This window comes from Geotrypetes seraphini, chromosome 9 (assembly GCF_902459505.1).
Source record: "Geotrypetes seraphini chromosome 9, aGeoSer1.1, whole genome shotgun sequence".
NCBI lineage: Eukaryota > Metazoa > Chordata > Amphibia > Gymnophiona > Dermophiidae > Geotrypetes > Geotrypetes seraphini.
Genome location: NC_047092.1, coordinates 9024201 through 9051947, shown reverse-complemented (window position 1 = coordinate 9051947; position 27747 = coordinate 9024201). Strand labels below are relative to the sequence as shown.

Here is a 27747-nt window from a genome sequence, read left to right as displayed (position 1 = left end):
CAGAGGAGTGGGCTAGAAGCACTGACCTAATGAGTCAAAAGATTTTTATCCAGAGCCCTGCATTACATTGCCCGGACAATATCTAAGCATAGTGGTTCCTAAACCTATCCTGGGCGACCACCAGCTAGTCTGGTTTCCTGGATATCCACAATTAATTTGTATGCTGAGGCCACAGTGCATGCACATCTCTCATGTTTATGCAGTGTGAATATCTTGAAAGCCTGATGTCGGAAGCTCCCTAGGCCAGGGTTGGGAATTACAGCTCTAGCACTGTGTGTTCTTATTAATCTGGGAGTTTCTTGCCTGGCTAACTTCAGTCCCAAGAGAATGTTCAAGTCTTCCTTTCACAATCAAGTGATTTCCAATAAAAGTGTACCCAATCATCCAATGCAATAAAATTCATAGAATTGTCTAGCAGCTGCGGTCTTGATAGAATAAGATTATTTTACATTTATAGACCACTTAAATTGCATATAAATGATTAGCAATGAATATGTATAATTGAACTTAGGGTTACCATACTTGTAAAGAAAAAAAGATACATGACCTCACCCTTACTCCACCCATTTCCTTGGTTCCCCCTTCCTATTCTCTGTACCCTTTCAGTGCTTCTCTCTCCCTCCAACCTTCCTCCCCCCATGGATGCTTCTCTCTCCTTCCAACCCCACTCTCCTGTGGGTGCTTCTTCTTCCTTCTTCCAACCCTCTTCCCCCTCCCGCAGGTGCCCCTCACTCTCCTTCCAACCTCTCCTACTGTTTCTGTCTCCCCTCCCATCCAGCACTACTCTGCTCTATGCTCTTTTCTCCAGCACTCTCCATAATGCTTCTCCAGCCCTCCTTCCACCCTCCATGCTGATTATCCATCCCCCCTCCCTTCATCCATTCTGTTTTTCCAGCCCTCTCTCCTTGCTGCTGCTTCTGCCCCTTCCCTCATTCCCTCCCTCTGTGCTGTTTCTTCCCTCCCTTCTTCCAACACTGTTTCCTTTCACGACCTCTCTAGCCCCTGACTTTCCTCCTCCCTGGGCCCGGCCACTGTACTTGAATATGCAGATGCACTCCAGACTCGGCCCTGATCTCAACAGTTTTTCAAAACCCAGACAAAGTGCTGGGTTTTGAAAAGCTGTCCGGATGCCTGGACAGTCCTCTAAAAAGAGGACACATCTGGGTAAATCCTTCCTCGAGTCCGGGCCACGTCTAGAGGGCCTATGAGCATGTGCGGCCCTGAGCATGGGGCCTTCCAAAACCCAGAGAAACTGCCGGGTTTCGAAAATCTGTCCAGACACCCAGACAGTCCTCTAAAAAGAGGACATGTCTGGGTTTTCCGGGTAATCTGGTAACCCTACACATAACACAGTTTTTAAATTATCAATTCATAGAAACATGATGGCAGATAAAGGCCAAATGAACCATCTAGTCTGTCCATCTGCAGTAACCATTATCTCATTCTCTCTCTGAGAGATTGCACATGCCTATCCCAGGCCCTCTTGAATTCAGACACAGTCTCTGCCTCCACCACATCTTCTGGGAGACTGTTCCACGCATCTACCACCCTTTCTGTAAAATAGTATTTCCTTAGATTACTCCAAAGCCTATTATAAGAACATAAGAATTGCCGCTGCTGAGTCAAACGAACGGTCCATCGCGCCCAGCAGTTCGCTCACGCGGCGGCCCCCAGGTCAAAGACCTGTGCCCTAACCAAGACCAGCCCTACCTGTATTCGTTCTGGTTCAGCAAGAACTTGTCCAACCTTGTCTTGAATCCCTGGAGGGTGTTTTACCCTATAACAGACTCCGGAAGAGCATTCCAGCTCTCCACCACTCTCTGGGTGAAGAAGAACTTCCTTACGTTTGTACGGAATCTATCCCCTTTTAACTTTAGAGAGTGCCCTCTCCTCTCTACCTTGGAGAGGGTGAACAACCTGTCTTTATCTACTGAATCTAATCCCTTCATTATCTTGAATGTTTCGATCATGTCCCCTCTCAGTCTCCTCTTTTCAAGGGAGAATAAGCCCAGCTTCTCTAATCTCTCACTGTACGGCAGCTCCTCCAACCCCTTAACCATTTTAGTTGCTCTTCTCTGGACCCTTTCGAGTAATGCCATGTCCTTCTTCATGTACGACGACCAGTGCTGGACGCAGTATTCCAGGTGAGGGCGTACCATGGCCCAGTACAGCGGCATGATAACCTTCTCCGATCTGCTTGTGATTCCCTTCTTAATCATTCCTAGCATTCTGTTCGCCCTTTTTGCCGCCGCACATTGTGCAGATGGCTTCATCACCTCTTCATCCTATGCCCTCTCATTGCAGAGTTTCCTTTCAAATGAAAGAGACTTGACTCATGTGCTTTTACTTTACATTATTTAATGAATGATTACCCCATGTGGAAATAGCAGCACTAATTGCAACCAACTTTCTATAATTTGATAGCAGTCTTTCAGATCACAGATGATGAATCTCAGCCCACTCTGCAGACCTGCTTTAAAATTCAGACACCTTTGTAGGTTTTTATTTATGAACTGTTTCTCAAGTCCTGCTACATGCACAGAACATAAGAAAAGCCTTACTGGGTCAGACCAATGGTCCATCTAGCCCAGGATCTTGTCTTCACAGAGGCCAATCCAAGTCACAAGTACCTGACAAAAACCCAAATAATAGCAGCATTCCATGCCACCGATTCAGGGTAAGCATCTCCATCAAGTTCAAATCAGGCTAGGGTTACCAGACATCTGGATTTCCCCAGACATGGTAGGGTGTCCAGATGGCTTTTCAAAACCTGGAAAATTAAACACAACAAAAGAATAAAAGGAGACCCAACAATCCACAGTAGAATCAATCCAATGAGAAAAAAAGACTGTGGATAAATGTTCTGGAAAATGATTTATTTACTTTACACACAATAAAATTATAAAAATACAAATGTACACGTGTTTCGGCAAAGACGCCTTCCTCGGGACTCTTCTCAAAGAAAAGTATATTGCATTTAGTCTTTTTTTTTAATGTGTCTTACATCCTATGGACCCCTGAGGAAGGCATGTTTGCCGAAACACAGACCGTGTAGGGTCCGGTTGGATTATTACATTTGTATTTTTATAATTTTAATGATGTTTGTATTTGAACTTTTTCACGTAACTGTTATTGTAAGGATAATGTTTCTTACTTATGTTGCTATTACACTTCTCCCGTCGTATTTGCTGTGATAGGGGATTAACAGAACTGCAAATAGAGAAAAAACGCAAATAACTTTTCATATGTTGTTCGCTGTTTTCTATTAAAAACCATCGTGAATATGGTGAAACCACGAATAACATGGTGGACCGTTCCTGAAGGAGAGGCAACACACAGTGAAGAAAGTGCCGGGAATCAGCGATTTCTCTATGCAAGCTGATGTAATTTGGGGGGAGGAGCCAGAAAGCGAAAAACTGTGAATAATCGAAACCGTGAATGCTGAAACCCTGAATACGGAGGGAGACGTGTAAATATACTCTCTGTACAAAGTTTTCTTTTCCTTAACATTGGTGGTCGATTCTACTTCTTGGCTCTTATTTTGAGGACTTGAGCTGAAGTTAAGCGAACATTTTCTTATTATAGTAGAAGATTATAGCTGTATTTTATTTTCAGCTTCAAGTTTCAAGTTTATTAAAATTTTGATATAAATGCAATATCAGATATTTTCAATGCGTATAAGAATAAAAAAATTATTTTTCTATACAAGTGGATACTTGGTAAGATATTGAAAAATAATTTTTATTTTAAAAGTTTTCTTTTCAATAAAGCTACAAAGATTTAAAAAAAAAAAATCGGGGGTGCCCCCGGCGGGCCACCGTAGGAAGTACGTCCTTTGGCTCCGCCTCGTTACGTCACGTCCTGCGCCGCCCCAATCACTATAGCGACCCCCCCTTCCTTCAGAAGCCGCTTCCGCATCGGGCGCGTCACAGCTCCTCGGCGCGAGCGGGAGGGGGGGCGGGGTCGCTGCCGCCCCGCCCCCATCGAGCCGCTCGGCGCTGCCCTGGCACGGCCTGCCGAGCTCGGCCGGGACGCCAATGGCGGCGCGGGCTTAGCGGCGCCCTTCCTCCACCCCCCCATGAGGCCATGTGTGAGAGCTTCTCGCGCTCGCTGCTGCGCGTGTCGGTGGCGCAGGTGTGTCAGGCGCTGGGCTGGGACTCGGTGCAGCTCACCGCCTGCGACCTGCTCACCGACGTCCTGCAGCGCTACCTGCAGCAGTTGGCCCGGGGCTGCCACCGCTACTCGGAGCTGTGTGAGTAAGGGGGGGGGGGACTTGGCGTGCAAACGGGGCTACGTCCAGGGCCAGTTGGAGAAACACTGCTGCCTCAGCACCCTGAGGTGGTGGCTTTGATCCCGGCCCCGCTCCTTAGGAGCCTGGGCAAGTCACCATGGCTAGATGGTGAGCCCAGGGCTGATAGATACAGAGGAAAGGCGGTATATACCAACCTGATGGGAGTTGAGTGGCCTAGGGGTTAGAATAGCTGCCTCAGCACCCTGAGGTGGTGGCTTCGATCCCGGTGCCGCTCCTTATGACCCCTGGGCAAGGCATCATGGCTAGATGGTGAGCCCAGGGCTATAGATACAGAGGAAAGGCAATATATACCAACCTGATGGGAGTTGAGTGGCCTAGTGGTTAGAATAGCTGCTGCCTCAGCACCCTGAAGTGGTGGTTTCAATCCCGGTGCCGCTCCTTATGACCCCTGGGCAAGGCATCATGGCTAGATGGTGAGCCCAGGGCTGATAGATACAGAGGAAAGGCAGTATATTATCAACCTGATGGGAGTTGAGTGGCCTAGTGGTTTGAATAGCTGCTGCCTCAGCACCCTGAGGTGGTGGCTTCGATCCCGGCCCCGCTCCTTAGGAGCCTGGGCAAGTCACCATGGCTAGATGGTGAGCCCAGGGCTGATAGATACAGAGGAAAGGCAGTATATTATCAACCTGGTGGGAGTTGAGGAGTGGCCTAGTGGTTAGAGCAGATGCCTCGGCAGCCTGAGGTTGTGACTGCGATCCCGGCGCCGCTCCTTATGACCCCTGGGCAAGTCACTCTGCCCCAGGTACCATGGTTAGATTGTGAGCCCAGGGCTGATAGATACAGAGGAAAGGCAGTATATTGTTAACCTGATGGGAGTTGAGGAGTGGCCTAGTGGTTAGAGCAGCTGCCTCGTCAGCCTGAAGTGGTGGCTTCGATCCCGGCACTGCTCCTTATGAGTCAAGTTGGATAAAATCTTGTCCTGTAACTATGGCAAATTGTGACATGTTAACTGTATATTGTGTATGTTTACCTGTAACCCGTCCTGGGCTCTTTGGGAAGGATGGAATAGAAAACAAAATAAATAGTGACTAGAAGAGCTGCCTCAGCACCCTGAGGTTGTGAGTTTGATTCCTACTTGCAGCTCCTTGTGACTCTGGATGGAGTCACTTAACACTTTTTTGCTCCAGGTACAAAATAGTAGCTGTCTAAAAAAAAAAAATATGTTTACTGCTTTGGTTGTAACCACAGGAAAAAAAAAAAAGAGGTGCGAGTATATCAAGTCCCATCCCCATCCCCCATAAACCGCATAGAACTTCACGGTCCTGCGGTATATAAACTGTTATTATTATAGATTTGTGTTCTTTGGGCCAGGAGGGAAGTGATGACATCAGTCCTAGTGGCTGGATCTTTAAGGCTCATATTTACTAGGTTGTGGAGAAGAATTTGCTTGCCCTAGGAACGGATTGAAGTCTGCAAAATCCTGAGTGGAGCAGAACGGGTACAAGTGGATCGATTTTTCACTCTGTCAAAAGTGATAACGCACTCGAAGCTACAGGGAAATACTTTTAAAACCAATAGGAGGAAATTTTTTTTTATCACTCAGAGAATAGTTAAGTTCTGGAACATGTTGCCAGAGGATGTGGTAAGAGCGGATAGCGTAGCTGGTTTTAAGAAAGGGTTAGACAAGTTCTTGGAGGAAAAGTCCATAGTCTGTTTTTGAGAAAGACATAGGGGAAGCCACTGCTTGCCTTGGATCAGTAGCATGGAATATTGCTACTCCTTGGGTTTTGGCCAGGTAGTAGTGACCTGGATTGGCCACTGTGAGACCATGGGTCAGACCATTGGTCTGACCCAGTAAGGCTATTCTTATGTTCTTAAGTAACCTGAAGGGTCAGACCAAGGGGAGCACTGTCTGATATCCCTTGAAAGTACATAAGGCTGCAATGAGTGACCCGAATAGAGAGGGTAATGTGAAAATAAGAGGCCACCATCTACCCCACTGCACCCTTGCAGTTGACAGCTCATGGCGTCATAGTCTTAAGTAAGGTCAGTTATTAGATACCAAGGAGACCAGAGTTGCAGGAGAAAACTGCTAGGCCAAAGAAAGACATCTGTAGCTAGTTTAATATTTTATTTATTTTAATCATTTATATATCGCCTATATCCTAAGCCGTTTACATATGGGGTTTGGAGTTAGCTCATACTTTTTCAGTAATAGCTGTGAAAGTGAGTTACCTTCAGGTACAGCGAGAGTTTTCCTGTACTCAGAGGGCTTATAAACTCCGTTTATACCTAACGTAGTGGTGGGTTAAATAGTGTAAACAAGATCACAAAGTGTCACAGCAGGATATAATACACTCACGCAGACCTGCTTCAGCTCCTTGTGTTCCAACTATGCACCGGCACTCACTCTATTCAAAAAGAATTGAGAAGAATTAAATTTGTAGCAGGATATAAACCAGACTTCTTGGTTTCTCAGTCCACTGCTTTAGTTATTAGGTTGATCCCAGAATCCTTTTTTCCAGTAGTGGCCAATCCGAGTCATATTTATCTAATAGGATCCCAAAAAGTAAATTCTAGGCTCTGCTCTCTTCCTCAGTTTAGTCACTGTTTCTAGAGAAAGTACAGAATCCTAGTAGGCAAATTGGCCTGACATGAACTTAATTCTGTGTTTTCATTATGATTTGTCAGAACTTGGAAATCTGTATAGGTCCTTTCTTGAGAGCTGTGTAGAAAGCATATATAGTGTCGTCATTTGAGATTTATTTATTCAGTTTTGTATACCATTCTTCCAGGAGAGCTCAGAACGGTTTACATGAATTTATTCAGGTATTCGAGCATTTTTCCCTGTCTGTCCTGGCGGGCTCACAATCTGTCTAATGTACCTGGAGCAATGGGGGATTAAGTGACTTGCTCAGGGTCACAAGGAGCAGCGTGGGTTTGAACCCACAACTTCAGGGTGCTGAGGCTGTAGTTTTAACCACTGTGCCACACTCTCCCCATAAGAAAAATCTGGATGCTTTTGAGGATAATGCACTTAGGATCATGAGCATAGTGAACATAAGCAATGCCTCTGCTGGGTCAGACCTAAGGTCCATTGTGCCCAGCAGCCCGCTCACGCGGTGATCCAACAGGTCCAGGACCTGTGCAGTGATCCTCTATTTATACCCTTCTATCCCCCTTTCCAGCAGGCTCCCTGTTACCCTGAAAATGGGTCTGAGTTAATATCAGATAAACTTCAGATCTGATGAAAGCCCTTTTTTAATTAGATTTGTTCTTTGTTTTTCAGATGGGCGAACTGATCCAGTTTTGGATGATGTAGGCGAAGCCTTCAAGCTGATGGGGGTTAACCTCCAGGAACTGGAAGATTACATACACAGCATTGAACCTGTCACCTTTCCACACCAGATCCCATCATTTCCTGTCAGTAAAAACAATGTCCTTCAATTTCCACAGCCTGGAAGTAAAGATGCTGAAGAGCAGAAGGAATACATCCCCGATTACCTCCCTCCCATCGTCTCTTCTCAGGAAGGTGGGGTAGTTGTTTTCTTTCTTTCTTTCTTAGTATTTTACCTAAGAATTATTTCAGCATCCTGGGTATTGTTTACCACTTTGGAAGGTTGGTGATAAATGGAGTAAGAACGTTCTGTGATTTAAAGTATAGCAACTACAACCTCAGGTGGTGTATTTTTAAAACTTAGATTGCATGGAAACTTCCTCAGGGCAGAGAACATTGTCACCATTAACCAGTTGTGGTTGGTTGTCCGCAGCACAAGGAAATGATTTCCCTCTGTGACAAGAGGACATTTGAAATTGATTCCCATATATATTTTTTTCTTTTTGAGCATCTCCCTACACATTTTAAACACTTTACAGAGGAAATACCAGTTGACCGCTATTGGCATTCATTCACTTCAGTATCTGAACTTCAAGTTTCTAGATTGTGCCAAAGGATGAGAAAGTGTAAGTGTTCATTGGATCCTTTCCCATCTTATTTATTTCTTAATATCTCTTCTCAAGCTATAACGTGGCAGACTTAGATCCTACAATCCCTTCTCACTATCGCCCAATTGCTAATATACCTTTATTGACAAAAATGTTAGAATCAATTGTAGCCGGTCAACTTACTGGCTATCTAGAGAGATTTTCTTTACTTCAGTCATTTCAACATGGGTTTCGTTCTAATTTTAGTTCTGAAACCCTACTGATTTCTCTTCTCTCAAAAATTTAACAAATCAGTCTCCAAAGTAAATATTCTATTCTACTCCAGTTTGATTTATCTGCAGCGTTTGAAGTAATCCATCGTGGCATTCTCCTTCAGTTGCTTTCAGATATAGGTCTCCATCAGGCAGTTTTGGACTGGTTCTCTAAATTTCTTTTCTATCGTTCCTACTCAGTGAATTTTGAAGGTAATACTTCTAATTTCCGGCAGCCTCCTTGTGAGGTTCCTCAGGGTTCCCCATTCTCTCCAATCTTATTCAATCTCTTTTTTTTTTTATTATTTAATATTTATTGAATTTTTCAATATAATCAAGCATAAAACTTGTACAGAAAGGAAATTCAGCATGAAATTAATACAATTGAAAAGATATATAAAAGAATATCAAATATAAGCATAAATTTCTACTCAAGTCCTCAATCAGATCCAAGAGGGATAATAGGCGAATCAAAGTAATTATATTTAAACCAAGCAATAACTAGTTGAATGAGATTAAAGCACCCTTTCTTAAACTAAGCACTTTCTTTCTCCAGAGATGCAGTTGAGAGAAAGGTTGTCAGTTGAGATGGCTCAAAGAAAACATATTTATGAGAATGATAATTAATAACACATTTACATGGATGTCGCAAGTAAAAGGTCGCCCCCAGAGATATAACACTAGGTTTCCTTAACAAAAATTCTCGTCTCCTTCTCTGTGTATCCCTAGCCAAATCTGGGAACATCTGAATTTTACAACCTAAAAATTCTTTGTGTTTATTTTTAAAGAAGAGTCTCAGCAACCAGTTTTTATCTGGTGCGAGAGCTACTGTCAAAAGTAAAGTGGCTGGGGTCACCAATTCTCTATCAGACATTTCCAAAATATTAGATATGTTCATTAAGTCAGGTCCCATTTTCTGTTGTTGTTGGTCTTGAGTTTTATTTGGAAGGTAATAGACCTGCGTAAATGGTGGTAACGACTCTTCAGAAAGTTCCAATACTTCCGTCATATAACGTTTCAACATTTCCCTTGGGGCTATCATAGAAGCCCTAGGGAAATTTATCAGTCTGAGATTATTATTACGAGAGAAATTTTCCATTGCCTCCATCTTCCTTCTTAGGTTAGTATTGTCTTTAATTAATGAATCAGTAATTTGTTGGGAGACTTTTAATTCTTGACAGACATTCTGTACTGAAGTTTTTGAGTCCTCAAGTCCAGTCTTTAAATTTTTAATCTCAATTTCATGGTTATTAAGTTTCTTTTCTAATTGTTGTAGTTGTGGGTTTATAGATCTTGCCAAATTGGCCACAAGATCCCACAGAGAATCTAATGTAACCTCTCGGGGCTTCTCAATTTGAAAAGGTTGTAAAGGTTGTAATTTTAATTTGGTTAGCTCACCCTCTGGCAGCGTGTCTCCTACGGCAGTCTGTCGAATTCTCTCATCCCCCACCGCTTCCTCCTCAGTCTCCTCGCTCAGACTCCTCTGCACCGGCAGGGAGTCCTGCCACACAGTTCCCCCGTTGTTCTCCTTAGCCTCCGGGAGGAGGTGAACTCCAACCTCAGGAAGTACCTCCTCTCGCGGGGAACTGGTTGACTGAGGGCGTGGGGGAGGTGCCCTTACTTCGGGGCTCAACGATGTCTCCGGCCCCATGGAGAGCGACACAGATGCGCCTCCACCATGCGTCTCCTGCGGGGAACTCCCCGAAGCTGTCGGCGTGCCCTGCATTCTCCTCATCAGCTCCTCGATGTTTCCGAAGACGGCCGTTCTGGAGCGCTGCGAGGCTCCAGCAGCGCTGCGTCCCCTCATCTTCGGCATTATAAACCAGGTAAATAGTTGCAGTAGACAAAGATATTTTAAGGAGCTTCAGGGAGAGTGAAGCTCAAACAACTCCTCGTGCGGCCATCTTGGATCCTGTACCATCTTATTCAATCTCTATATGACCACCTTGAATATTTTTAAGCTGTCATCTTGGGAAACTCTATTCACTTATGCGGATGATATTTTTATATTGATGGAGATAGATCTGGACATTACTGACCTAGCATCTAAAGTAAATCTTTGTATCTCAAAACTTCAAGCCTGGGCTCAGTTTGTCTGGATGAAGTTTAACACAACTAAAACCAAATTATTATGGTTAGGCCCAAAATTGGACTGTCTCCTTTCTGTAGCTTTAGTTTCTGGATCCTCTCTACAGATTGAGTTTTCTGTCATGGTTTTGCGAGTCCTTTTTGACTCCTTTCTCTCTTTTAAGGATAAAATTAACTCTGTGGTTAAGAAATGGTTTTTTTAATCTACGTATGCTGAGGAAGGTTAGACATCTCTTTCATCATCGTCACTTTTCCACCTTACTTCACTCAATTATATTATCTCGCCTCGATTATTGCAATGTTATTTACCTTAGTATTACAAAAACTTGCCTTTATAGATTGCAATTAATTCAAAATACTGCTGCGAAATTGATTTTTTGGGAATGTAAATTTGATCACGTGACGCCGTTGCTTCACAGTCTTCATTGGCTCCCGGTTTGTTTTGGAGTTCAATTTAAATGTACCTGTGTTGTTTTTAAAATCCTATACGGTATTTTTACTCCTCTCCTTCCTCTATCTTGGAATGCTTATAGATTCTCTTTTGCAAGAGGTGACCAACAATTCAAATTATCTCTTCCTTCTAAAAAAGGGATTAAAGGAGTCAAGTCTTTTAGTCAATCTCTGATTTTTAAGCTATCCCTTCTACTTCTTTTAAGGAGTTCTGGTTTACTTAAATCTTTTTGCAAATCTTTAAAAACCACTTTATTTGCTAAACACTTTGAAAATGAACTTCTTCAAATTTAGTCTTGTTCTTTTATGGCTTTTATTTGTTAATTTAACTACTGTAAACCGAGTCGAGCTTTCCTTGAATGATGATTCGGTATATAAAGTCAAGCATTAGATTAGATAATTAAGTTCTGCTACCACTGCTCAGTTTTACTATTTCCTGTTGAAATGTGCCTTTTGAACTCATGATCCTTGTCATCAGAAATAACCATTAATGTATCAATTGTGTGCACAGATAATAGATATGTATGAACTCCACATTAGTTTTGATTTGGGCTGCTTTTCCAGTAATTTCAAAGACATGCGGCATGTGACTGTTTATACAACAGAATAAACCACTCTTCTTCCTAATACCACCATGGAATCATGCGTTCAGCGAACCACTAGCTAATGACTCCAACAGATACTGTCTACCTCATGACTCCTTTCTTCAAACCCTCTAGCTCTCTTGTAAGTATTCTCCCCTCAATGCTTCTTTCAATGTACCTTCAGCAGCTCCTCTGAGTTGAACCAAAGTACCTCTTTAATTGCTTAGTATGATTCCAAAAGGTCTTAATGTATCTCTAATGCACTCTTGAACTGTAACGACTATTCATACCTGTTCTGTAATGCATTTTTAATTCTCTAACTGATTAGACCTCTGTAGGTACAGTGTGACTTATAAATCCAAGATTAGATTAGAATATAAAAATCTACTGTTCATAGAGCATTGCTGCTAATGACTATAATTTCTTTGTGAAAGAGGTGTCGATGATGTGACTTACCCTACAACATAGAAACATGATGACAGATAAAGACCAAATGGCCCATCCAGTCTGCCCATCCGCAGTAACCTTTATCTCTTCCTCTTTCTAAGAGATCCCACGCTTTCTTGAATTCAGACACAGTCTATTTTCACCACCTCTTCCGGGAGACTGTTCCACGCATCTACCACCCTTTCTATAAAGTATTTGAGCTTATCACCTCTTAACTTCATCCTATGCCTTCTCATTCCAGAGCTTCCTTTCAGATGAAAGACTCGACTCATGTGCATTTATGCTACTTAGGTATTTAAACATCTCTATCATATCTCCCCTCTCTTGCCTTTCCTCTAAAGTATACATATTGAGATCTTTAAGTCTGTCCCCATAAGCCTTATGAAGACCACACAACATTTTAATAGCTTTCCTCTGTACTATCCTTTTTATATCTTTTTGAAGGTGCGGCCTCCAGAATTGTACACACTATGCTAAATGGGGTCTCACCAGGGGCATCAGTACTTTCTTTTTCCTACTAGCTATACCTCTTCCTGTGCACCCTACCTCCTAGCTTTTGCCATCACCTTTTCAACCTATTTGGCCACTTAAGATCGTCACATACAATCACACCCAAGTCTAGCTCTTCTATTGTGCACATAAGTTCTTCATCCCCAAAACTGTACCGTTTCTTTGGGTTTTTTCAGCTCAAATGCATGACCTTGCATTTCTTAGCATTAAATTTTAGTTGACAAATTTCAGACTATTCAAGCTTCACTAGGGCTTTCTTCATGTTGTTCATACCATCCGGGGTTGTCAACTCTTGCAGATTTTGGTATCATCCGCAAAGAGGCAAATCTTACCCAACAGCCCTTCAGCTATATCAGTTATAAAAATGTTTAAAAGAACAGGCCCCAAAACAGAACCTTGAGGCACACCACCAGTAACATTCCTTTCCTCGGAGCAATCTCCATTAACCACTACCCTCTGTCGTCTTCCATTCAACCAGTTCTTGACCCAGCCTGTCACTTTGGGGCCATGCTCGGTAGGACCACACCGACAGTAAAGATTTTCAGTGGGAAGTGAGTTTTGCAATTTGGTAGTTAAAGATTTGCTATAAGTTAGGAATGTCCCCCACTCTGTACAAACAAGAAACTTGCATTGGTTAGGAAGTATACACAGCATCCATTCCAATTTGTGTTTTCTTGTTCTCTTAATGAAAAAAAAAGTTAATACTCGGGAAATCTAAAAGGAAAAAAGAATAGCTGTGCATTTTCTGTAACTCAAGAAAGTGGTAGAAAAAACACCACAGTATTTCTTAGTTCCTCTTTCTCCTTGAGTAAATTGAGTTGTCCATGGCCAAACTGCCAAGTTGCTTGTTTTTGAAGAAACTGATGTCATTTTATAGATCTCTTGGCATTTTCTCGTATGCTAGAAAATGGAAACAGCCTTACTTTATTTAAACTTTTTCTGGTCTAGTTTTTAATAGATCTGGTAAATTATATGTATGCATTCTCGCCCTTTCCTTTCAAGATAACTTAACTTCTGTTATCTTTAATTATGTAGTAAGGAGACTGCTTTATTTTCAGGACCTCATTCTGTGATTGATGAAGGGAGGTATTTGGAGCTGCCTCTTCAAGACTCACACTACAGTTCTTTAATCCCTAGAGCAGGGGTCAGCAGCCCCTATGCCACTGGCCAGATATATCATGCTCATGTAATGGCATCACTATCATTTTCAAAATTCACAAACTGATTGTACTAATTTTGCCAAAGTAGGGATGGACCAATAAAAATGAATGGTGGAACCTTGGACAAGAGCTAATAAAACAAAATTTATTTTGATGATAAAGACAGTAGTCTAAAATCTCTAAAAGATGGTGGAAATTCAGAAGATAGGCACCGTTAATAGCGTCCACAGATTTACTGAACTATTAGGTAGATCTACTAATCATCATAATTTTGACCATTTGAGCCTGTTATTCCCAACTTATAGCAAATCTTTAACTACCAAATTGCAAAAGTATGGAACTCTCGTCTCACTGTTCCACAAAAATCTAAAAACATGACTTTTCAATAAGTCCCTGTTAGGGGCCTAAGGAGACTCGGACTTTGTCATTCTATTGAGTTAACATTTATTACAATGTTAGTTACTTAACTGTTTTAGATGCTTTATCTTTCATTAAAGGTATAACCGTATGTAACATGTATGATTCTATCCTATATAATAAAAAGCTAGCCGCGCATGCGCACTCAGACCTGCATGATCTGTCATCCCTGATCCGTAGGTCCGTGGCCAGAGTGCGTATGCGGCGGACAGATCGGGAAAGCACAGCACAGCCGGCGACTCCCCCCCCCTTCCGCCCTCACTCACTGCCAAAACCACCACCTCCTCCTTCTCGCCGGCTCACCCGATTCACCCGCTTTTAAAAATAAAGAGAAAAGTGCTGCACTGCGCTAACGCTGGCATTGCTGTCTTCTGTCCACTGCGGCCCGCCCTCTCTGACTACTTCCTGTTTCCGCTAGGGTTGGCCGCAGTGGATAGAAGACGCCGAAGCTAGCGGCTGTAGCCGCCGATCTCCGTTCCTCCGGGGGGGTGGGGGTGGGAGGAGAGGGTTCGCGGCCACTGAGCGCCCCCACCGAGAAGCCCTGCAACTTTCCATTGCCCGGGACCCGAGTCATTTGCCGCCCCCCCTCTTCCCTTACCGCGGGCCCGACTGGCGATTTAAACAGCGTGTCAGCAGTCTTCACACGCTGCTTCGGGCCCTTCTACTGCCCTGATTTGCTCCGGACGTGCCAGAGTAAATCAGGGCAGTAGAAGGACCCGAAGCAGCGTGTGAAGAGTGCTGACACGTTGCTTAAATCGCCAGTTGGGCCCGCGGTAAGGGAAGGGAAGGGGGGGGCGGCAAAGGACTCGGGCCCGCGTTTGTAGTCACGACTGTGGGAAGGGAAAGGGGGTAGAGGAAACGCTACAAGAAGAAAGACACAGGGGCAGGTGCACAGGGAACTGGTGTAGGGGGAGGGAAATGGAGGGGGAGAGAATGCTGCTTCGGACAGACAGACAGATGGAGGAAGGAACACAGAAAGAAAAGAAGAAAGACACAGGGGCAGGGAGATATACAGAAAGACAAACAGACAAAGGGGGCCAGGAACAGAGACAAACAGAAAGAAAGACAGCGGGAGTCGCGTCAGGAGGGGTGCGGGATGCCGCAGAGGGAACTTTTCCAATGGGTGCAACTGGGCGGCTGTCGGGAGCCTCTGATCAGAGGCAGAGCAAGGCAAGTGTATCATAGGGATAAGAAGGAGAAGGGGGGGAGAAAAAGGAAGGGATGCCTACTGCTGGACAGGGGGAGAAGGAAAGAGGTACTGATGGACAGGGGCGGGGTGAAGAAAAAGGAACGGAGGCCTAATGTTGGACAGGGGGAGAAGGAAGGTGCTGCTGGTCAGGGGGGAGGTAAAACAAAGTGAGAAGGGCTGCTGCTGCATAAGGAGAGCTGTGAAGGGGTGGTGGTGGACACAGGGGAGGTAAAAGAAAGGGAGAATGGACAGGGGGAGCAGGCAAGGGGTGGTGATGGACAGCCAAGGAAAAAGAAAGACAGAAAGAAAGAAAGCGGCTAAGGAGAGAGAGAGAAAGAAATAGAGAGACACACACACATATATTCTAGCACCCGTTAATGTAACGGGCTATAAGACTAGTATAGCAATATGCTTGTAATCCGCCTAGAACTCCGATTTGCGAGGATTCAGATTGCACATAACATTTCCATGTTTGGCACTAAGCGCCTGCATCTGAATGATTTAAAAGACAAGTGACTGTGATTGGGGATTAGGTCATTTTTGAAAGGAAAGAATCGGTATAAATATTTTTCTCTGCTTCGAGCTCTGAGAAAATTCAGTATAAAATCTTGTATTTTCTTGGAGCTTGAATCAGAGAAAGTATTCTAATTATTTTCTTTTGAAGATTGTTGTTGTAGATTTGTTTTATTGTAGACCCACAGTTTTTTTTTTTTTTTTTAATCAAACTTTTTTTTTTTTATTAGTTCTTCATTGTTCCACTATTTATTTTTATTGATCCACCCCTATTTCCTTGTCTCTTGGCATTCCCCCCGCCAACCCCCCCCCCAATCCCACCCCCCATACCTTGAAATCTTTGGCCGGACGGACAGGTGCCAAGCCCGTCCGGCAGGCCAGCCAGCTCAGGAATGGAGCCGGATTGGCCCAGGCGGCTCAAACCCCGCCCACAGATGGGGCCTGAGGCACCTGGGCCTATTCTGGATGGACCGTTCAGGTCTTTATCTGCCGTCATGCACTATGATACAATTCCTCATAGTTTGTGAAGCCGAGAAGAAATGCTCCCGTATGTATTTATCATGGATTTCCATCTTGTTTCAAGCCCACTTAGAGTAGACCATTCAGCATAATGACAGTATTCATAGCTAATGTAACTCATTTTAAAATGACATTCGAGTCTTTTTTTGTGTGTTTGCTAGATTGATGTGCTCTATATTTATCCACTGGGAACATAAGAACATAAGAAATGCCGCTGCTGGATCAGACCGGTGGTCCATCGTGCCCAACAATCCGCTCACGCGGTGGCCCTCTGGTCAAAGACCAGCGCTCTAACTGAGACTAGCCTTACTTGCGAACGTTCTGGTTCAGCAGGAGCTTGTCTAACTTTGTCTTGAATCCCTGGAGGGTTTTTTCCCCTATATCAGCCTCCCGAAGAGCGTTCCACTTTTCCACCACTCTCTAGTAGCAAACCTTATGAGCTATAGATGTGAGTATGGTATGGATTAGTTTAGACAACTTTTCTGCCATCAGTTATTGGCAGATGTTTTTTATATATCATAATCCAGAGATCATGGAGGACACTTACAGGGTAGTTTGATAAGAGGGTTCCAAACACTGCCTACAGTATCTTAAGTCTTTTTTATAAATAAAAGCAATAGAAACACAGTTTATGTCAATCACTATGATTTTTTATGAATCTAGGCCTAAATCCTCTGAATAATGACCCCAGAACTTTTATTTTCTGTAAATCAGTGTACAGCACTGCTGAGGCTTTCTTTGTGAATGATCTTTAAACAGAAAAAGTACTCCATTGATTCTCCAGCAGGTCTAGGAAATACTCTTGAACTTCCAGGATCCATTCTTAGTTCTGAGGAGAGTTAAGTCTCTAGAGCAGTTGGCTTCGGGTTTGTTTCAATCCCGGTGGGCTCCCACTCTAACTAATGTACCTGGGGAACTGGGGATTAAGTGACTTGCCCAGGGTCATAAGGAACAGTGCAGGATTCAAACCCACAACCTCAGGGTGCCAAGGCTGTAGCTCTAACCACTGCACCACACACTCCCCAAAACCAATAGGAGGAAATTTTGTTTCACTCGGAGAATAGTTAAGCTCTGGAACGCATTGCCAGAGGTTGTGGTAAGAGCGGATGGTGTAGCTGGTTTTAAGAAAGGTTTAGACAAGTTCCTGGAGGAAAAGTCCATAGTCTGCTATTGAGAAAGACATGGGGGAAGCCACTGCTTGCCCTGGATTGGTAGCATAGAATACTCCTTGGCTTTTGGCCAGATACTAGTGACCTGGATTGGCCACCTTGAGAATGGGCTAAAGGGCTTGATGGGACCATTGGTCTGACCTAGTAAGGCTGTTCTTATGTTCTTAACCTCCCAGTCTTATTGCTGTCCTCAGAGGGATCTGAAAATGCTGTATCCTAGCCCATTCTCTGCTCTCTTCCTTCAACCCCCCTAGCCTTCCTCCCCATCCACACCCCCTCCATTCCATTCCCTACCCCACCTTCCAGTCCTGCCCCTTCCCCCAATCCCAAAATGCAGCTTTTCCCGATGTGGATGAAGGCCGGACTCCTAAACGAAATATGTCCGTTAGGCCAGTGAATTTAATGTCTGTACAATTTATATGGAAGGAAGGTTAGATAGGTTTCTGTGTTGAGTTTTAACTTAAATTCGATATTAGTGCTGGCCTGTGAGTTTTGAAAACAAGATGTTGATATTAGAGTGTGAGTGAAGTAATGAAATCAGGAGGTGGGTGAAGAACATGAACAAGATTTGATTTGCAAAAGATTTTGTGTCTGGAATCAGTGAGGGGAAACTAGGACAAGATTTTCTCAATCTTTCCTTTATTTTGTTTCACCTCCACAAGAGTGAAGGGCCAAAGTAGGCCAAGAGATGCACCGCTAAAATGAATAAAGAGCAAATAAATTGATGATTAATAAGAGGATGGATAGAACCTATAAAAAAAGTACGTTCATCGTAGAAAACTTTTATAAAAGACGTGACTGTGCCATGTGTCAACACTTTGCATAAATTGCCACTTAAAACGATCACCATAGAAAAAAAAAATTCATCCATTGTTACAGCTTAATACTAGTTAATATCTAATAGCTTTCAGAATGTCAACCAGCAATTATAAATAGTAGAATATTATTGTTACAATAATTTTACCCAACACACTGTAGTGGATCGTAACAGAATCAACTACTGAACGCTGTCGCATCACGCAACTTAAAAAGTAACCGTTAACATTTAACTTCCCCCTTCTCCTATTGTATTTTCCTTTTTATGTATTCTTTATAAGAAATTGTAGCTCTTCCCTTTTTTCCCAATGTTTTCCGGTTATAAGATATACTAGTGTTTTAGCCTGTTACATTCGTTACAGTAACGGGTGCTAGAATAGCCCCACCTATACCCTGACTCTGACCCCACCCATGGCCCGCCTCTATCATGCCCAGACCCTGCCTCCCATTGATCCCAGTCCCACCAGCTCAGCTTTCACCATTTCCTGTGTACCCATTTGGCCCTCATAGATCCCCCATTGCATTTATCACCCGACAGGGTCTTTACTTACCCGAGGCGGCAGCAGCAGTCCTGACGTACCAACCTTTCCTCCCTCAGTGCCCCAAAGCAGCAGTGGTCCTACCATTTCCATCTCTCCCTTTCCCCCTTTCACACCCTCTACCATCTCTCTCTGACCCTGTTTCACCCCTTTTGCCATCTTTCCCTTTCATGTCCCCCCCTCTGTCCTCCCCCAAGACCATCTGTCCCTCCTGCCCCCTCCACACTCCCTGAAGTCTATCTCTCCCTATCCCCTACATCTCTCCTGGCCCTCCTAGTAGCCCCTCTGTCCTTCTCATCCATCTGTCTCTGCCTCTTTCTCCTTTCCTCACTTGAGTTCAACATCTCTTCCTTCTCCCACTCCCTCCCCCGAATCTGGGGGAAATCCACTGCTTTATTTTAAGCAGCATAAATTTGTTCTATTCTTTGGGACCTGTGGTCTGTCTCAGTATGGTAGCTGTTATGCTTCTCTGGCATACTTCCCTCCCTTTACCCCTCCTATGGTCTGGTATGTTTATCCTCTTTCCCAATCTGGCATCTCTCTCCCCTCTTTCTCTTCCCCCCCCCCCTTTTTGGTCTGGCATCTCTGTCTTTCCCTTCCCCTCCCCCTGCCCTAGTCTGGAATCTTTTCCCCCTCCTTCCTTTCCCTGGTCTGACATCTCTCTCTTCTCTCTCTCCCCCACCCCCATCCCCTTTCCCATCCAGTAGTCTTAACATCCCATTTCCTTCCTCTTCCTCCCATGGTCGTTATATATATAACAGAACATTATTCCAGTTATTAGGGCTTTTGTTAGGAAAAAGCACCTACTCTCTACTCTCACAAAGTAATTTACTGTAATTCTTCAGCTCGCAGCTTTTATCTTCCCCAGAGCCGTTCACAGACAACCTGTGGCGTAGTAAAGGGGGGGGGGGGGGGGTTGCGAGGGTGGTCAGTGCACTCCGGGCGCGATCTTCCTCTCCGGGCGCGATCTTCCTCTCCAACTCCCCCCTTTGCACTCCTACCCCTACCCCGTGTCCGCGCCTCTTCCTCATACCTTTCTAACTTTGGCGTGAGGAGCTATGACATCAGAGAAAGCAAGCGCCAAATCTGACGCAGGCGGCAGTAGTGTGGGTAGGCAGGGGACCTCTAGCCGCCGGCAGCCTGCAGCCGCCGCTGCCTACAACCGCCGACAGCCGCCGCGGCCTACAGCCCCCGACAGCCGCCGCGGCCGACATCCGCCTCGGGGGAGAGAGGGGAAAAAAAAGAATCACGCGCATGCACACTCCTACTTGCAGTGCCCTACATCTCACGGAAAACAGACGCACGCAGGTGGGAGTGCGCATGCGCGACTTAGCATTTTAGTCGGTGCATGTCTAATAATTTAAACAGTTTGTTTCCCAGCTATTTTAAATTATTATGTATAACGCTTTGTATCGTTGGATAAGCGTTTAATCAAAAATTTAAATCAACTTTGAAACAATATAAACAGATATTGGAAAAAGTATGTACATATGCACCCACTTACATGCTTTTTTTTAAACCTAATTTTCTGTGACCACTCCCTCCCTCCCCCCCCTCTCCCGATTCAGGAAAGCGCCATGTCAGATCTATTATGAATTTGATAAGATTTGTTAAAGGGTTTTTGTTTTTTGTTCTCTTGTCATCTGTGTATTTATACAGTTGAAGATCCTATTGCTAACCTACAAGTATGTTCATTTTGCTGCCCCTCAATATCTCTCCTCGTTTCTCTCTCCTTATACACCTCCCAGAGAACTCTAAATCACTCTTAGCGTTACCCTTCTCCTCCACTGCCAATTCCAGACTTTGTTCCTTCCATTTAGCTGCCCCCCCTATGCCTGGAAAAAATTACCTGAGTCTGTCCATCAAGCCCCTTCCCTTGTTTAAAAGCAGACTGAAAACCCACCTTTTTGATATAGTCTTCAATCCTAACCCTACTCCTCTGCCCTCCAACCCAGCCAACTGATTAACCGTTCCCCTTAACTGTATCCATGACATCCCTTTTTCCATTGTAAGCTCTTTGGAGTAAGGACTGTTTTCTTTGTGGCTGTGTGCGTCTGGTAGCGCTATAGAAATACTTAAGAGTAGTATTTATTATTTATGTATTTTCTTGGTACATCTTTTGATCTATCTTGGCCTTTCCCTCTTCCAATCTACAGTAAAAATACCAAAGAAGATGATATCACAAGAAATGTTGGAGGTCAGAAACTTGTCTTTTACTGGTTCAGCTAACTGGGCAGCCATAGCTATCTCGAGCTCGTAACCTGATGAAAAGAGTAAGGGATCTAAGCCTTAAACTCTGATTATCAGAGAATCTGGTATAGGAAGCTCAAGGCAGTGACATTCTCTCCTGTCCTGAGACTTCTGAGTAGCTTTCCTTTGATAGCCGTCTGATTTCCAGGTCATACTTAACTAATAAAAGGGTCCCAGGAATGTACTTATTACAAGAATAAAGTAGAGCATCTGTCAGTCTTCCAAAATTATACAACATTCTCAAAATGTTCCATGCTTGCTTTGGTTATGTTGTGTGTTAGTGCGAGTTCAATTTACCTAAGAGATTCAAGCAGATTCTCAGATTTTCTTAGTTTGCTGCACAGGTTTTGGATTTTCTGGGAAATGCTTATCTAATGTAACTCTCTCTTCTAGCCTGTTGGGATACTTAGGTGAGATCTTGGTGCTGTGTTTTGTTTCCATTAGCCTTGTCCTTGTAACTTGGTATGTAATACACAGTTTAGCAGTTGTCGTGAATACAGGTAATTGTGTCCTCTTAAACTTTCAGATATGTCTTCTGAATGAAGTTATGAAATATGCTGCAGTGAGTGGTTAATGCTAGATTTCTAATATTTCATTACGACACCAAATGAGTTTTGCAACTCCACCATTTCGCTGTCCTCAACGGAAATTGTGAACATTTTTTTGTCCCCCTGTATGTCCTAGTTTTCATATACCGTATTTTTCGCTCCATAAGACGCACTTTTCCCCCAAAAGTGGGTGGAAATGTCTGTGCATCTTATGGAGCAAATAGTGTCACAAACCGTGCAGTCTTTTAGCCGGGCGCTCCGCCCAGCTAATTTAGATCAGTGCCCAGCTGTCTGCCAGGGAAGCTTACAGTATATATCTTTTTTTTGCCTTTTTAAATCCTGGTGGTCCAGCAGTGTATCGGCGGGAGCGAGCTTTTCGCGCTCCAGCCTGGCCCTGCGCCGCTCCCTGAATGGCTACCGTCAGTTCTTGCGAATTCCCGAGAACTGACAGCAGCCATTCAGGGAGTGGTGCGGGCCCAGGCTGGAGCGCAAAAAGCTCGCACCTGCCTTGTGTGCCGCAGGCTGAGAGATCTGAGGCAACCATCCAGCAAGGGAGGGGCTCAGCGCGGGGCAGGAGCACATAAAGGTTGCTCCTGTCGATACATCACTGGACCACCAGGATTTAAAAAGATACGGGGGAGTGGGGGGTAAAAAATTGTTAGGCGGCTGGGACGGATCCCTCCTGTCCCAGCCTGCCACTAGACCACCCAGAGGGGGGGACAAGGTACAGAACCTGGCAGGGAGGGGGGCTGGGTGCAGAGCCAGGGAGGGGGGCTGAGTGCAGAGCCTAAAAAACTAGAGGAGTGCTTGTACCTTAAAGTCTCTCCTCATTTGTTAATGACAGTGATGTTGCTTCTTAATACTGCTGTTGACTTTACATGGTGGAAATATTATTCTGCTATATTTTATTAAATATATTGGTACACCATTTGGTTCAGAATATTTTTTTTTCTTGGCTTCCTCCTTTAAACCTAGGTGCGTCTTATGGTCAGGTACGTCTTATAGTGCGAAACATACGGTATCTGCTGATCCCAATGGAAGATCATATTGCTTTCCAAAGTTTGAAGGCCACCAGTGAATTTGTTTTCCCAAAATTATTTACTAGTGTTAATAATTTAATAAGTCTCAGATTAGTTTTTATTTAAGCAAATTAAAATTGTAGGTACATAAACCAAGCATATTGCAGCTGTGTATCATTGAGATTGGGATCAGCCTTTTGTAAGGAATGATTTTTTTGTTTACTTGCTATCCTATCCGATGTAGCTCAAACAGCAAGAGTGCATGTAAAGGCGCATGTTCAGAGATGACTGGAGGATAATTTCTCTTTGCTCTAAAAGCTGTATAAGGAAAGATAAGAATGTAGTGTCTCTTGAGTGTGTTTTGGGAAAGGGGATAGAGAGAAGGTTGAAAACAGGAAGAAGTTAGTGTGATCATTGATTTATAACAGTTTGCTGATGACTGTCTTCAGAATATTAGTAAAGTCCAGGACAGGTAAAATATGAGCAACATGTCTTTCATTTTCCTGTCTTTGGGTGGAATAAATACTCAGTAAAGTAGCACATTTGGAAGACTTCTCTTAGAATTTTTAAATGGAACGTGTTCTTCTTGAAATACTATTGAAAGTGTGGCTTTCTCATGCCACAGGGTTTGCAAAACCACTTGGAGGAAAATGAAGTACCTTTATAATTGAATATAAACTGAGGTTTGGTTTATATTCAGATCGACACCCGTGCACCCCCTCTCAGACCTGTTGCAGGCCTCTACCAGGCCTGCCATAAGACCTGATGGTCCAGCGGTGGGCTGGGATAGGAGGGATCTTTCCCGCCTCCTGTCCCAGTCGACTCTTAACAACTCTCACTTCTCTCCCGCCTCCCCAATTAGTAAAAAGTGTACCTTTAAAATCCCTGGTGGTCCAGCGGTGAACCGGGGCAAGAGTGATCTTCCTACGCTCCTGCCCCATGCAGAGCCTCTATCTGAATGGTTGCTACAAGTTCTTGTGGCAACCTTGTGAGAACTCGCAGCAGCCATTCAGATAGTGGCTCTGCACGGGGCAGGAGCGTAGGAAGATTGCTCCTTCCTTGGTTTACTGCTGGACCACCAGGGATTTTAAAGGTACGCTTTTCAATAATTGTAGAGATGGGAGGGAGAATTGTTAGTCAGCCAGAACAGAAGGCGGGAGAGAATCCCTCTTATCCCAGCTCACTGCTGGACCACCAGGTCTTATGGCAGGCCCAGTGGAGGCCTGCAAGGCATTGGAAGAGAGGGGGGTCAGGATGCAAGGAGGGAGGGGGGCAGGGTGCATAGCCTGACAGGGGAGGAAGTGAGGGAGGGGGGCTAGGTGCAGAATCTGGCAGGGGAAGGGAGGGAGATGGGCAGAGCCTGGCAGGACAGGCACTTGAATATAACCCCCCTACCCCACCCACTGGTTTATATTTGAGTCAACCTCTTTTCCTCACTTTTTTTGTGGGAGAAAGGTTACCTCTATTTATATTCAAGTATATACGGTAAATATTAACTTTAAGAGAACATGCAGACCCAGCTTGCTGCTCTTGTATTTTCATTGATGAGCAGACAGACTTGCTGGAGGTGGTGTATGCACTGGCACTAGGGAATATGTAGTCGGAGAGGGAACGAGTGTGTGTATGGGGGAGGGGGAGGAGTGCACACGGGGAAATGGAAGGGGGATGGAGACTGGGTCAAGTTGGTGGCGTTGCCGCTGTTTTGGGCTTGTCTGTTAATATAATAGCTTATATTGTAACACTGGCTGCCGAATTTAAAGATTAGAGTTGCATCTTTTTAAAAGTGGCTTTACCTCTATGTTTATAATTTAGTTCAGTGATGTCGTTGGCGAGACATAGTTTGTTTATATATTTTTTTCATATTGTTGTATTAATAGAATTTAAACACGGGAGCTTTTTTTGTGTTCTTTCTGAGCGTTGACTGTGTCTGGCAGGCTCACTTGGGAATCGTTAAGGGAAATAGCACTTGACCAGTCGTCAGTGAAATGAAAAACTCAGGAAGTCTTGGTGCCATAGGAAGGGAGAAACCCACACTTTTCATTTCCTCTGAAGTTCAAGAAATGGATTAACTTTAAAGGCTGGCAAGATGCAGTTCGGAGGCGAGTTCTGCATGTGTGGAGCCCAGCTCAGCAGTCTGCTAGCCACCAGTCAAGAAAACATTCTCCTGGTGGGCTGTCTGGTATCCTGTTGCAAATTAAATATGGAACAAGAAGACTCTTGGTTTTCTAGAAAACAGTGGAAAGCATCCATTAAAATACAATGCAAGCATCATATGCACTACTTGGTTTACAATCATTTTCTTATGAACACAAAATGGGGTGTGGGTATCTTCAAAATACCGTATTTTCACGCATATAACGCGCGCGTTATACACGATTTTACCGAGTATAACCATGCGTGTTATATTCGTGAGCGCGTTATCCCCTTTTTTTTTTTACATAGTCCCCCCCCCCCAACGTCCGATTCACCCCGCAGGACCGCTCGCACCCCCACCCCGAAGGACCGCTCGCGCTGGAACCCGCACCCCCACCCCGAAGGACCACTCGCACCCCCACAGCCTCCCCACCCCCCCCATCATGTAGAAGCTGCCTACCGTCGTCCTGCTGCTTCCTCTGCCAGCGGTCCTGCCCCTTCTCTTAGCCCTGCGTCTACGCTGCTTCCTCTTCCGGCGGTCCCGCCCTTTCTCTGATGTCAGAGAAAGGGCGGGACCGCCGGCAGAGGAAGCAGCAGGACGACGGTAGGCAGCTTCTACATGATGGGGGGGGGGGAGGCTTTGGGGGTGCGAGCGGTCCTGTGGGGGGGGGGAATCGGACGTCAGGGGGGGCATCAGGCTTTCAGGGTGGGGACAGGACTTCAAGGGGGAGAGGAGAGTCGGGGCGGGCGAAAGGAGAGTCGGGGTGGCCAGAGGAGAGTCGGGGCGGGCGAAAGGAGAGTCGGGGTGGCCAGAGGAGAGTCGGGGCGGGCGAAAGGAGATATAGGCGGTATAGGGGTGTGTGTGGTATATGAAAATTTATTTACATAAATTACAGTTTCCTGCGCGCTATACCCGTATGCGCATTTTACACGGGTGTGCGGTATATAAGTGAAAATACGGTAATAGTATCGGATAGATAAATACAGCATAATCTGCGTGGAGGTTGGTAATATCTGGAAGGGAAGAATGCAGCATGTTAGTAGAAGTGTTGGGATCTTAATCTCATTTTCCCTGGTGTGCTAGTGAAGCAATGAGGGTGAAAACAGAAACTGATATTCGATCAGTGAACAATTGTACCGCTGACAGCTAAGATGAAGTAGAGTAACTGGGGATAAGTTTCTAAACAGACTCCGACTCCTAATAAAGTTACATTTTATGTCATGCAAATACAGTACTTCCCCGATATTCACGGGGGTTCCGTTCCAGGAAGCCCCGCGAATCTTGAAAAACCGCGAATGCGGTTTTTCGTGGGGGAGACGGCACAGTGCGCAGCGGCCGCTAAGAAGGCAAATAGAATGCTAGGCATAATCAAGATAGGTATTACAACCAGAACGAAAGAAATTATCCTGCCGTTGTATCGTGCGATGGTGCGTCCGCATCTGGAGTACTGCGTCCAATATTGGTCGCCGTACCTTAAGAAGGATATGGCGTTACTCGAAAGGGTTCAGAGGAGAGCGACGCGTCTGATAAAAGGGATGGAAAACCTTTCAAACGCTGAGAAATTGGAGAATCTGGGTCTCTCTTCCCTGGAGAAGAGGAGACTTAGAGGGGATATGATAGAGACTTATAAGATTATGAAGGGCATAGAGAGAGTAGAGAAGGACCGATTTTTCAAACTTTCAAAGAATAAAAGAACAAGAGGGCATTCGGAAAAGTTGAAAGGGGACAGATTCAAAACAAATGCCAGGAAGTTCTTCTTTACCCAACGTGTGGTGGACACCTGGAATGCGCTTCCAGAGGACGTAATAGGGCAGAGTACAGTACTGGGGTTTAAGAAAGGATTGGACAACTTCCTGCTGGAAAAGGGGATAGAGGGGTATAGATAGAGGATTACTGCACAGGTCTAGGACCTGTTGGGCCGCCGCATGCGCGGACTGCTGGGCACGATGGACCTCGGGTCTGATCCAGCGGAGGCATTGCTTATGTTTTTTTGAGACTGGAGAGGGCAGCGGGAGAGGTAGGAGAGAGCAGCCGGAGTGCACTAAAGTCGAACCTCACTAATCAGGAGCTGCTTTGACACGCAGCTAAGAGATATAGAAAATGTTAGCATAAGCATTTGTGAGCTGAATCTCATATAGCAATTATGCCTATGGAAATCCAGATGTCTTATGTTTTTGTAAAGAGACTTATGGAAGAGTAGAGTGGTCTTTTTTTTTTTTAAGCATCATTTAGTTTTGCATTGTTTTTTTTTTTTGCGACAAATTATCCCTTAACCTTTCATTTTCACTTTCATGTATTCTCAGGTTAGACCATTGTCTCTCAAACTTTAAGCAACAAAGCAGTCAAGGCTTTGTTACCGTTTGGATCTTCTTATCTTTGCAAACTTAGATTTTCAGCTCTGACAGAAATTAAATTGAATAAAAGAGAATGACTGCAGATGGTGGATGATGAAATGCGTGTTTGCTTGTCATCTCTCGAGCCACATTTAGAGTTAAATTTGCACTCAAAAACAAGCTCATCCATCGCATTGATTAGAAATTCTATTTTTTTTTTTTTTTAAAATTTAATTATTTATAGACCACTTATATACTCAAGTGGTTTACATTCAGGTACTTTATCATATTTTCCTATCTTTCCCGGCAGGCTCAAACTCTATCTAATGTACCTGGGGCAATGAGGGGATTAAGGGCTCCTTTTACTAAGCTGTGGTAGCGTTTTTAGCGCGTGCTGCAGATTAGCGCGCACTAACCCCTGCCCTACGCGGAAAAACTAATGCCAGCTCGATGGAGGCGTTAGCGTCTAGCGCAGCTTAGTAAAAGGAGCCTTAAGTGCCCAGGCTCACAAGGAGCAGCGAGGGATTTGAACCCACAACCTCAGGGTGCTAAGGCTGTAGCGCTAACTACTGTGCCACACACTATCTACTTTAGTTTCACCATTGTTACAATTG

The 27747-nt window shown here is 44.4% G+C and overlaps 1 protein-coding gene across 1 annotated transcript in view; it reads left to right on the top strand.

Annotated features, from left to right (window-relative positions):
- Positions 1-3887: 3887 nt before the first annotated feature.
- Positions 3888-27747, top strand: part of TAF3 (TATA-box binding protein associated factor 3) — a 178874-nt gene continuing 155014 nt past the window's right edge. The window contains exons 1-2 of the mRNA XM_033959039.1: positions 3888-4252; positions 7542-7784. Of these exons, the coding sequence (XP_033814930.1) occupies positions 4087-4252; positions 7542-7784 (409 nt within the window). The 5' untranslated portion in view covers positions 3888-4086. The remainder of the gene's footprint in view (positions 4253-7541; positions 7785-27747) is intronic.